Below are 13,226 nucleotides of genomic sequence, written 5' to 3'. Positions count from 1 at the left end.
CTGGGGCAAGTTTCTGGGAGATCTTGTGGGCAGAGGGATACTGGGGGAGAGACTGGGAACCTGGGAGCAACAAACAGAAGGGGAAAGAAAAAAAGTCTTGTGTGACTTGGGTGAGGAATGACTGGGCCTTTCTGGGGGTGAGGGAGAAGAGAAATAGGGATTATTTGGCAGAGAAAAGAAGAGGCGTATATACGGCACAAGTAAAACAGCATCACCCAGTTCAGGGAGAGATATGTGAAAGAGACAAAAAGGCGACCAACAATGGAGATGTTTAGCAAGTGTCTGGTGGCCAAAGAGATCTGGGGGCAACAGGGTATAGGGCAGAGCTGAATTGAAAACTGGGACAGAAACTTTTAAACTGGAAGAAGAGAGGAAGGAAGCCAGTGAAAGTGACAGAGATTAAGAGTGATGATCTCGTAGCCTTAAGCATGAGAATGGTCTCGCTGAGGTATTCTCAATTTCCTGAAGTTTAGAGGCTACATAAAGGACAGAATAGTGGTGGTTAATTGAGTGATTAAGGCCTGAAATAAGGATTTCAGCAGTGGCAGTTTCAAAATGAAGTCTAATTTGGCCAGTGTTCTGGAGGTGAATGTACAGATAAGGGAGACAGTGAGATGAAAGAAAATTTCAGGGTCAAGGCTGACACCACTGCTTCTGACCTCAGGAGCAAAATTAAGGAAAATTATTGCAGGCATGGAAAATAAAGAATTTTTTACTCCGGGGGAGGACTTAGCTCTTAGAAGCTTAGAGTAGCAGGATGTTATGCAAAAGCGAGGAACTGATTTTTCAGGAGGAAGTGAGAGTTAGACAGGGCATAAATGTACATGTCATTTGTGTAAAAATTATATCCAGGGGTGAAGCAATGAGATGATCTAGGGTGAAGTGATGGAGAAGAGCACTAAAATAAGAGCCTCTGGGAATAATTTCTTTGAGAAAAAGAAGTGAAGAGAGGGATGTGAGATTCTGTCTGGCTAATGATGGTCCATCCCATTCCTGGAGGCAGGCAGTTTCAGTTTTATGAAATACTCTGAAAACCAGGCAGAAAGCTGTCATGAAGAGGTGAATTCGGAGAAGCCTCTTTTTCATTACTATGTGGGAAATGAGATTTCCATGTATGGTAGTGGATGATGAGCATCAGCTTGTAGACCCGGGCAGAATGTCTCGACTTCACAGAGGTGATCCTTGTACCAGTGTGAGCAGATAATGTACAAGAGAGGGTGAGAGATTGGGTTAAGAACTGATTAAGTATACAATACACGAGTCCTGCTGAGGAGCTTGTCAGCAAATGAGGCATAGAGGAGAGTGGCACACAGGAAGGTTTTGGTTCTAAGAATAGTTTTAACAGAATTTCATTTATTGCCTTTGAGCCATATCGATCGGATAGATACTACAAATCCATGCCTGGAATTGAAACTTCCTTATTCTGCAACCTATAAATATGCCCCTGATGCAAATGAAATACCAAGTGTGATCTGAGGACACTGTTCAAAACAAGTGGGAATCTCATGAGCAATTTCTTCAGAAGTTGGTGTTTAAATTACCTTGTAGGAACCTGCTGGTAGAAGCTGCACTGTTAAGTTAGACATGATCCCTGACTGTTCATAAAATGGAAAAAATGCAATTAGTGACTTCTGTTAGTATATTAAGTTTTGCTGTTGCTGAGGTAAAGTACGAATAGTGTGTGTGCCTTAATTCAAAGCCCACCCAATTTGATTTAGGGACTCCCACTCGTTTTCAGAGAGCTTTATATCAAAGCATGCACATAAGAATTCCCATTGTCAGGACAAGGTGAAATACCTGATCAACAAAATCCCAAGTCCACAATCCTGAATTGTAGTATTTGCTTTACAATTAAGATCAGGTGCTATACAAATGTGAGATATTGGACAACTCTGGCCCAAAAGAATTTGCAGTCTAGTTCTGCTATTCTAAAAAAATCTCAATTATTTAAACTTGCAACAATCAAAATAGCAATGGATGCCAAATGGAGATGCTTTTTCTTATTCATGTTTGAAAGTGTGTCTAATTTAGAAACATTTCTGTCATTCTATCTGCTGCAGCGTTTTGGGCTTGTGCCATGTAACTACCATTAATGTTGTCTCTTTTTAAAAAAAATTATTGAAGCCCATTGTCAAGCTTTTCTGAAATCCCACTTTGGGTCAAGATGTAAGGAGTAGCAAACTTACTTAATTTTATTAGGTTGAAATAGGAGTATGAATCATTGCTAGAAAGAAGTGAGTTTGGAGTAGGATTTGAGGAAATAGGCTGGCTTTGTGGCATACAAAATCAGAGAATACACCAGGTTAAATCTATTTTAGCTTTGTTACATGAAGTGTTCATAATTTTTAAAATCTATCTTTAAATATAGGAACTGCCAGCTAAATCCTACAGCCCCACAGAAAATCAGGTAGGTCCCATACTCGTTTTGCTAACTCTTCCCAACAAATGTTCTGTTCCTTTCTATGGGCAAATTTCTGAACTTGTCTTACCACTTTTACAGGAAACCAAGGGGTTAGGGGCTTTTTGTTTGCCTTTTGAAAATAGACTTTCATTTTCTTGAATATCAGGAATTCGATCGTGAATCTTTCACACAACTCTAATGAATAATGGAATCTACAGCCAAGAGGTTGAAGTTTATTTATATTTTTGTATTGAGTATGTGGATGTCAGTGAATTGGCAAAACGCTGTCTTTTTGAGGACCTGATCCAAAACCCATTGAAGTCCAATTAAAAAAATTTCCAGTTGACATCAACGTGGTTTGGATCAGACTCTACATGATGATGTTTATAGAAAATCAGGAAGTGATGGAAAAAACTTATGTTAGCCTTTTTAGATCCCTGGCCAGTAAAGATCTGCTTTGGCTATAAAAACCATTACAATCCTTTTAAAGGTTCTGTAAATTTAATATAATAGGAAAACAGAGGGCGCCTTGCTTACCTGGGGCTCTGAGGGGCTTTAATATTAATCTTGAAAGTGCTGAAAAAAGAATTATAAAGAACAAAAAAAGCTAATAAGTGGACTCTAAAGTATTAATGGTTCTGATTTGTCACAGACAGTTGGAAATATGCCGTGCAAGTTCTCCATCTCTACCTATTAAAGAATTTAGAACACAAAAAATGAGTAGCGCTTGCTGGACCTCTTGTCCTGGTTTTATTTTAGTTAGAGAGAGAGAGTGAGTGTGCACACGCTTTCTTTTGTTGTGTACTTTTGGGAAAAAAACTGTTGCTTTCTTAAGATCCTCTCATTAGATACCCTTATTACAAATTGGTGGAGTTCGTTTGATTTATTACTCTTTTGCTGGCCTCAGTGCAGCACTCCACTGTAATAATTTTTAAATGGACAGATGATGTATTAACTCCTACAATTTTGTATTCAGATTCCGTTGTGTATTAATGATTAGAATATTTTAACATAAATTTAGATTTAAAATATTTTATGAATCTATGTGCAGGTCCTATTTTCGTTCTATGCAATGGAAAATATTATTTCAGCTCTGATGTTTGATTCCCAAATGGCAATTCCCAGTGATTTAAAGGAAAAAAAAAATCATTGCAGGCATTTTTGTTGCTCTAATGGCCTACTGTACTCACCGTTCACTTGCTAAAGTGCATCCTGCTATTAGTGGTGTGATTGTAGGGGATGTAATTGAACATAATTTAGTGAAATCATGTAGCTAACCTAAAGTATGCTCCAATTATTTTGAACCTATAAAAACAGTTGCTTGGATGTTTCAGCTCCTGTTTTCATTAGATTCCAGAGTCCTCTTTTTATATCTGATATGCGTCGCTATATGCATCATTATAGGAACTGTCTTTATTTATGTGAGGTAATAGAATTTTACTGTAAGTTATAATTCAAATTATATTTTAATTGGAACCAAAATGTAGATGAAATATGGTGTCATATTTTACTTGTAGGACCTATAAGAGGTTCGGCTCTGATTTTTGCTTGCTAAAAGTGTTTTTAATTTTAAACTGCAGCAGGAAATGGTGATGGAAGATGAACAAAGGGTTTAAAATCCATGCTGGGATAATATTTAATGTTATGTTTTTAACCCCTTCGTTAATGGTCACATGTTTGTTGTACTCCACTAAGTAGGTTTACGATGAAATACCAGTCTTGTTCCAGTAAATAAATGTGCAGTCCATTTCATATTAATATCTTCTTTCATTTCTTTTCATCTTCAGCATCTCTTAAAATATTTTTCATTTGTAAAATTTCTTGAAAAAAAGAGTTGAAGTGCATTATTTTAAAAAAATGTATTAAACTGAAGAGTATGTACGTTCATGGGTAGCCTTTTAGTGTGTGAAGAAGAAAGAAGTAATTTGTAGGATATGTGGCAAAATGTTTGAAACCTCTTTATTTTGTTTTTAATCCATCAGAGAAAAGTGGGGGCACCACCGCCGATGAAGTTGCCACCTCCTTATAAAGCACCCAAAAGACTCCAGTCAGGTGAGGATGCTGTGGAGGAGGAGGATTTTCATACAGAGGGTAAGCAGTACCACATTTATCTAAGAAGCGCGTTGTATTTTTATGGACTATAATCTGTCTATGTGATGGTGCTACATAGCAGTGACGTTGTTACAAGTTCTATGTATGGATTAATTTCCGTCAGTGTGAGTAGTACTCCATATGATGTGGAGAGCTGGTCTCAAACTTCTCTTTACAGTAGATTGATCTTTTTAAAGTGGAAGCTCTTGCCCTTCCAACTGCAACCCTAGAGCTTCTCTCTTTGCCAGAGTGCGGAAAGGTGCTTGATTCATTTTTAGTTTAGCTGGTCAAAAAGCAATGAACAAGATCTAAGCTGACCTACGATTTGCAGGGGGGTGTTGCTGCTTGAAGGCAGATAAGATACTTCAGCATTGTGACAGCAGCAGCTGGGCAGATCAGTTTGAGAACCATCAGTACGCAGACCGCACCCCAAAGAGCTTGCAATCTAGATTATGCATCACAGTTCAGGCATTATACCTTTCTTTAAGAAAAAAAAATGCAGGGGAATTATTATTGGAATTATAGTTTAAGGATTTTAGGGCAAAAGCATGATTATAATGAAGGATTTCCATGAAGAGCCTGGGGGAGTGAGAGAAAGTTATGCATAGAGTGGGTAATTAAGAGGCTTGGGTGGAACAAAAGAAGCAAGCGAATGTCCATCAGGTCTGTCACAATGGGCTCCTTGAAAGGTGACTCTTACTTTGGATAGCACCTTTAATCCCCCAAATGCTCTAATTTCTACAGATATTTCACAGTGATTTATGCTTTGATCAGCATAGAAGTGCAGGCATCTATAAATCGGAATACTGTGTCTGTTCAGGAGTGCCCTGCAACACTTCCTAGAGGTTCAGGACCTATTTGGGTGGCTCTCGCTTTAGATTAAACAGAAAGTAATTACCCAATAGGAATGACTCTCAGATGACCAACAAGAGGTGATTTGAGAATTATCTATATCGCACTCGGCACCAGGGTAACTGAGAAGCTTAAAAAAACTAGTCAGTGTGTTGATTTCCTCTCCTCTTGTTCCTCTCTCCCCCTTACTATGGACCGGTACTTGTGTGTGTTCCTGTGTGTGGTGTAATGGGTATTTTTGTTTGATTTGTTTGTTTATTTGTGGGAAAGCCAGAGGAAAGAGATGCATTTTGCTTTTTTGTAGGTGGTCAGGTCTGTGGCTAAGTCTTGTTCTTGTGAATAGAAGTTGTAAAGCCACAGGACTGCTGATGAGGAAGATCTGTGACCGGCTCTTATGAATTTAATCCTTGTTGTTAGCAGTGCCATTTTACCTCTTGAGCACAGTTGTTGTAAGCTTTGATCAGAGGCTGAGACAGTCATCAAGATGGTTTTGGGTCTGTCCTATTAAGATTTTGGAGGTGAGGATCTTGACTGGTTATTCTCTGGGAAACCAGCTATGGTTATGTTTACATTACCACTTGTGTCAGTATAATTTATGTCTCTTAGTAGTGTGAATAAACCACCCCCTGAGCTACATAGGTGAGACTGATCTAAGCGCTGGTGTGGACAGCGCTATGTTGGCGGGAGACCTCCCACCGATGTAGTTAAAGCCACTCATTGGGGTTGGATTAATTAAGTCAATGGCAGAGCTCTCTGCTGTCGTCTTAGAGTGGCTACACAAGAGAGTTTATGTCGGCACAGCTGCAGTGCTATAAGCTCAATTGTGTAGCTATAGCCATAGTAAATGGAGTATAGGGTGATGTGTTTTAAGTCTGCCTTTGTTGCTTAATTGGTGAGCTGCTAAATGTTGAACCAGTAGGAGCTTTTTCAAAGTTCCTACTTTCAATCCCAAGTACAGAGTGTTACTAGAAATGAGCCTGGAAGTTTATAAAAGTGTCTTAGGTCCTAATCTGTCAAATCAGATGAAGCATCTGGGCCAGCTGAAAATGGAAGAAGGCGTTGTGGGGTGCTGTAGCTGTTTGTCAAAGGGAGAAGAAATGCCTAGCATTTGACTCCTAACTCTCTCTGGTTTTAGGATAAATGGATTTTCTGCCTTTAGACCAAACTATTCAGTCTTTAATCTATCAGCCTATGCAGCCTCCCTTCACTGAGGCTGATTCCAGCCTGAAGCTGGTGTTACCGGATGTAAATCTAAGCAAAAGATCCTGGATCCAGCATTGCCTGATGAGGCCAAGGTTCCAACCAAGTGCTTCATGGCAAATGTGTAGCCCCAGACCACTCCTTTACCTCACTCTCGGTTGTAACATTTAAGCTGGGATCGACATTCCCAATTTAGTGTATCTACAATCTGCTTCAGAATGTGAACCAGGTTCATGCAGGATAAAAGACAGCAAGATAGGATGGTCTTCAGCCTGAAATAAAAACTTCAGAATGTTTTTTTTTTTTAATGACTATTTTCAGAGTATTAAAGAAAATGTGTGAGAGAGGGTTTTTTAATTCTTCTTTTGGGAATGATTTTTCCATGGTGGACGAGTAGGTTAGTAACCCGCATGCCCTCTGAACAGTCAGTTTCAAATAGATTTTTTTAAAATACTGTAAAATGAAGCTTTTGCACTAGCAATAAATCATCGTAGAGTGTACATCAGTAGGCATTGGTGTGCTGGTTTCGTGGTTGAAGGCCGGAAATGTGCACTAAGAATTTGCAGATAGACCACTAATACACACCTTATTGTAGCTTATTACTAAAGTGAGGGGTTGGGAGTGGAAAGGGAACAAAATAGTTTGTAAGTAGAGTTTTTCTCAAGGTTTGCCATAGACATTAGGAGCTATGGAATTTTGTTTGACTTTATAATTGAATTATATGCATGCAGCGGAGGTTCATAATTTATCCTAAAAAAAACAACAAAAAAAATTAAAATTTATACAAAAATAAAAAAATTAAAACTGAGTGGAGTAAACCAGATAGACGTTAACTCTGGCAAGAGCTCAGAATCCTGTCATTTCAAGAGGCATTTTTCATCAAGTTCTCCCTTTTAATTAGAGAATGAAATTGATCTGATTGATGGTTATCGGTTTTTAAAGTAAAAGAAAAACAATTTGTAAAGAGTGGTTTTATGGTGATTCAAGCTCTAGACTAGGACTCCGATACTTGAGTTCAATTCCTGGCTCTGCCACAGATTTCCTACATGTATTTGGGCACGTCACTTCGTCTCCCAGCACCTCAGTTCCCCGTTGGTAAGAGGGGATAATAATACTTCCTTCCCTTTGCCTTATTTATTTAGACAATTCAAAATCAGTGAAGCGGAGTGAAGGCATAGGGGTCTATCTTCATGGTGCTCCTTGCAGGATTCTTGCCTTAGGTTAGTTATGAGCACTTAATGGCAGGGACTGTCTCTTCGTATATGTTTTTACAGATGCTAGCACAGTGGAGTTCTGATCTCAGTTGGAGCCTCCAAAGGCTTCCCTAAAGCTGATGTTCCCAGAAATACCCAAACTAATGAGATGTGATGGCTTATTCTTTTTTTTCATAAAATCAAACATCATCTACACCTTTAAAAATGAATCTATTTCTCCACCTTTTTGTCAACTGTCTGAAATGGGCCATCTTGATTATCACTACAAAAGTTTGTTTTTCTGCTGCTGATAATAGCTCATCTTAATTAGCCTCTCAGAGTTGGTATGGCAACTTCCACCTTTTCTTGCTCTGTGTGTGTGTCTCTGTCTGTCTGTCTGTCTGTCTATCTCCTCACTATATGTTCCATTCTATGCATGTAATGAAGTGGGCTGTAGCCCACGAAAGCTTATGCTCAAGTAAATTTATTAGTCTCTAAGGTGCCACAAGTACTCCTGTTCTTTTTGCAAATACATGCTGTACATTTAATGTGCAAAAATATAAAATTACAAAGGAAACCAAGAAGGCCATAAATATCATGAGTTAATTACATTAAAATATTAGAATAATCAGATTACTGACATGTTTTCAAATACTTACAATTATTCAGAAGTGTTAAGAAGTCAATTGACTTTGATAAGTCAGTGAAGCTATTGGGAGATCTGTTTGCTTAGAGTTTATTGTCAAGTCCTTTTGGGTGAGGCTGCATTGTGAAAAAAGGAAAATAACATGATTACACACTTTGCAGGGGACTGGAGTAAATGACCTCTCGAGGTCCCTTCCAGTCCTATGACCCTATGATTTTCATTGCTGCTGGAAAATATAGAAATGTTTACTCAGAGACTAAGACAAGGAAGCTTCTGCAGTCAAACACTGCCTCTCCAATAGATGTCACTACAATCAACAGCAAATAGCAATGAAGGTTTCAAACTGTGTAAAGATATGACCAGGCAAAAATAAGTATATAAACCTTTATAAAAGGCTGAGGCATTAACACTTTCTAATATTTACAGTGTTAATTTTGCTAAATGTACTAACAAGCGTATTCAGCTTTGTGTGTCTTCATAGATAATGCAAAATAGCCAGGATTACACAAATAAAGCTGACTTTCATTTTTGAGCTGCATGTTAATCCTTATTTAATGTGTAGCTCTACACTGCTAATCTTTTTTCTATTCTTATTCAGATTTGTAATTAGCTAAAATACATAGGTTTCTAGCTCACCCCTAATAAAAGGACCAGAGGGGCACTGCTTTATAATTTAGAACATCCTTGCAAGCCTTTGTACCACATGAGGATATAGACCCTGATGTCAGTGCCCTTGTTGTGTTTTTCTCTTATGGTTTTGAATCGTATGCATGAACTTTCTTAATCTGGTATAGTGCTGCAATACTGAAATTACATTCTCAATGAATTACTGGGAAAATTGTAACCGGAAACAGTTGTGCCTGGAATTTTACTATGTACATGCGTCTGATCCACTGAACAGATGGTTTCTCTGTGTGTGTTGTGCATATATATTATAAAGAAAGGTTCGATTATGTTAAAAAAGAGTGAATTAATGGTGATACAAAATAACTGAATTACTCAATAGAAAGATTCATCATTTGGAGTAAAGAATGAATAGGAAATTCCTAACATGACTACATAGAAACTAAAGTTATAAACCTGTAAGACTTTTAACCATTTTTAAATGACCAACATTTCAATTCAGTAGTCACATTACAATAAAACCAGTACTGCTTGTTTAAGAGTGGTGGTAAAATACAAGCACTGATGAAGTTGAACATTTTTGCATGCTAATAACGGTAAGATGGTTTTGTGTCTGGCATATAAAAATGATGCAAGAACACAGTTTAGTAATAGAAAATTATAAGATGATACATTTGTTCAAGTCACTTAGATTAGCAAAAGTTCACTGATAACCCCTGTAATTTGAACTAAAAGGATGCACAGGTCTAATTAATGCCATTAACTGTTTTCTCTCTCTGCAGTAAGAGTGGCTCATTAAACACAATATTAACTGCAACTAGCTGTGAAAAAACATAAATGGTTATGTTTTAAATAGACTTGTTTCTTGGGATAGGGATGTCATTTTTAATGCTAGCAGGATAAGCCAGTGCAACAAACAGCAGCCGTAGAGCATCAGTGGATCAGATGTGGGAAACCAGAGATTTGCTTCTCCCTGCGTACTTTTATAGGCAGCTTTAATCTGCTGACAGATGTAACTGTTAGCTTGTGGGTAGCTTGAAATTAGCGTAACTGATTGCATCTCATAATAGAAAGACACGGACAGTTTGCCCTTAAGGAGAGAAAATTCTCAGAAAAATAGGCCCAAGGTCGTTGGAAGAAAGACGAGCACTGAGTCTGTGTATGATGAAGATTTGAGCTGCTTACAGCATTGAATGTTTGTCAGGAATGCAGATCTCTTGAAGTACATGCTGGTACAGCAATGGTACAAGGGGGGTTCCCAGGTAAGGATTCATATATGTGTATATATATGCATTGTAGTTGTTTCCAGCAAGCCATTTTAAGTATTTTAATGATCATTCAGAACTAATGAAGTCATGAAGGCAAGAGAATAGTATAGTAGCACAAACCATTTTTCTCAGCTGAGAGCATGTACGTGTACTATGTAAGACTCTTAGATGAATTCCGTACCTTTAAATTATTTGTCTTATGTTTCATTGTAAATCTCTGTTATAATATACGTGAATGCATGACACCAGCATGCAGAATTGACAACAGCAGGTCAGTGCTTTAAAGTATCTGAATTCCTAATACTAAATTTCTTGTTGGTACATAGAATAATCTACTCTATCTCATAACTGTTGTTGTAAAGTGGAGACAGATGGCTGAATTTTCTTCACTTTGCCTGGTAAGAATGTGTTAGGTAAATATTTTTAGAGTAGAATAAAAAGCTGCTGGGGAAACCTAAACTGAATATTCAGCATTTCTTTGTATAAGGAAGCAGAATGGGAATAATGCAACTTGGTAGTAGACAAACAAGAGCTATTGCAATGAAGTGTAATCTAATCTTTGTGTTGCCTCAAATCTCATTTGATGTTATGTATGATCGTTTTTTCTGACACGAGCCAGGTGTCCAGGTATTAGTATTAAAGCATTTGTCATGAAATATATTTTTGTCTTGGTACTGAAAGATTTGAGTATTAAATTCTTCAAAACATGGTAAGGGTGTTAGGAAACCTGATGTGATCTTATTCAGATACTGCAGATGCCTAACTTCTCTTAACTTATTACTGTAGAAAGCAGGGTTTGTGTTGTAAAACTGCGTACAAAAGGCATTACTGTACAAATGTACTTAAAGAAGATTATTGCTAGTAGATATCTCTATTACTTTGCCACTGGAGAACACAGTATCACTGCAGTGATTTGCAATGAAAAATGTGGCATGATTGGACAGGGAAGAGGTTTTTAAGTATTTGCATGAGTAATGAATCAATACACCAGGAAGAGGCTATGTGTCTAAATTATTGAACAGCTGATTTTTAGATAGCATCTTTCAGCTGTACTCATCACAAATGATACTATATTACTGGGAGTGGGGGGGAAGAGATTAAGCATCTCTGGTCCAGAATCGGCAAAGCCCAACTTCCATATATGCTTGGTTTAAATAGTAGCCATTGGGAATACAAAGTGCTAATAATCCTCTATAGGAAGGAAAAGTAAAAATGTTGATGTCTATTTTTTTATAGAGAGATCAGTTATTAAATTTTTCATAGTATGACAGTAATTGAGACAGCAGTCTAGCCTAATGTCTTTAACTGTTCAAGAGAGTCAAAATTATTTTTTTTGCACATCAGTAAATGTGCATTTTCCCCCTTGATCCAACATACTAATTTTTAATAACTAGTCATCAATATTCCTTCAACTTTGTACAGCTATGAAATACATCCACAGGCTGAACTAGAATTGTTGGCCATAGGTATTTGAGATACATAACACAGTAACTGACTGTTTTAAAGTATGCTTTTATACCTGTGGAGTGCCAACATACATGTCGAAAAGTAATTGCATCTTGGCATTTTGACCATGATGTGTCACACAGATTGACATCTGTTTTTCTAATCTATCAGCAGTTCTAAAGCACCTGTCTCCGTAGTATCTAAGTACAGTACAGAATTAGAATTAGAAGAAACACAGTGGAAACAGAGGGCAGTCAATTTTCTGTCCTACTGTAGAAATGTAATGAGCCTCTAATTGTTAGTATGATGTTAGACATCATGAGTGGGTTCATCAGTGCTTGGAGGCTGAAATTTTCTCTCCTTGCTCCTACCAAAAGTAAATTGTTAATAAGGCTGCAAAGTCATCAAATCATTGAGCTTTTGAGGACCTCAGAAAACAGTAGCAATTTGTTGTGCTTTTGGTGGTAGCATATGTGCGTGCATATGTATATAAACACATGGACTATGTGAGGGGGGTGCGATAGTAAAGGTTTGAGCAGCATGATTTTGTAAGGGCTGCATTACTGACAATGACAAAGCCATGAGTTAGCTGTGTAGGTCATCTCAAACTAGTGTCAGTAAAACCATTTGTAGCACACTGTTTTCTGTTCTGTATATGCCATACGTGTTATAGAAAAATATTGTGGGAATGTTTTGGAGAGCTTTTGAAACTTGCTCCGAGACTATTTTTTGTATCCTTCTATCTGTAAAGTCTAGTGTATTAATTATCATGAGTCTAAATGCACAGCTCGGAGAGCCATAAGAACCTGTAAAATTAACTGAAGTTGCTTATCTAGACTTAAAAATATTGCAGTTTAAGGACCATTACATCAGGGTCTTACAAGGTAGAAGTGAAAGCTGATTCCTGGGAAACAGAGACTCTTCCTTTCTCTTAGTGCAATCCTTCTGTTCCGAGGCCTGAGATATTGGATGTAAGTCCCAACATGTAGAAAAGCTGCTTCTTGCCCCAAACTGAATCTTAACCACTCTGGGCCTTGAGCAGGGGTAGATTGGATGGAAACTGCATATTTGTGAGGAGAAAGAGGAAAGATTTGAATTTTAAAAAAGAGAAAAATAGTTTGTTGGAAGCTTTCCTGGGCTTTGGAATGTTAAAGTAAAGCTAAAGGAGCATGTGCCTGTGTGGAGGTGAAAGATGCATGATAATCTTATCACATTTGTTCTGTCTTTTGTACAGCACCTAGTTCAGTGTGGTCCTGGTTGATGATTAGGGCTCATAGATGCACGCCATGTATGTGTCTATATACACACATAAACAGGGCCAAGTTATGTCTCTTCAAGCTGTGCCTGCGAATAAGGAGGATTATACCAGCCATACTGTTCTTGGAGGTATTGTGGTATTATATCTTAGTCCCTCCATATGCTGTGGGATCAGGGCAGCTAGTGGTACCACATGCTACACTTTTTTTTAAGTTGGCTGCACTTCCCCTATGTAATGATCCTGATTT

General features: G+C 37.8%; 1 protein-coding gene across 10 annotated transcripts in view; it reads left to right on the top strand.

The window, feature by feature from the left end:
* PATJ (PATJ crumbs cell polarity complex component) overlaps window positions 1-13,226 on the top strand; it is a 215,053-nt gene that overhangs the window by 94,991 nt on the left and 106,836 nt on the right. For 8 of the 10 annotated variants that reach the window (XM_050961967.1, XM_050961959.1, XM_050961963.1 and 5 more), the window contains 2 exons: window positions 2,369-2,407; window positions 4,384-4,492. In XM_050961967.1, coding sequence (XP_050817924.1) covers window positions 2,369-2,407; window positions 4,384-4,492 — 148 coding nt within the window. The remainder of the gene's footprint in view (window positions 1-2,368; window positions 2,408-4,383; window positions 4,493-13,226) is intronic. The other 2 variants (XM_050961966.1, XM_050961960.1) reach the window with 1 other exon arrangement.

Source organism: Gopherus flavomarginatus, chromosome 7, assembly GCF_025201925.1.
Source record: "Gopherus flavomarginatus isolate rGopFla2 chromosome 7, rGopFla2.mat.asm, whole genome shotgun sequence".
NCBI lineage: Eukaryota > Metazoa > Chordata > Testudines > Testudinidae > Gopherus > Gopherus flavomarginatus.
The sequence above is the reverse complement of the archived record's forward strand: the minus strand, read 5'-3'. Positions and strand labels throughout refer to the sequence as shown.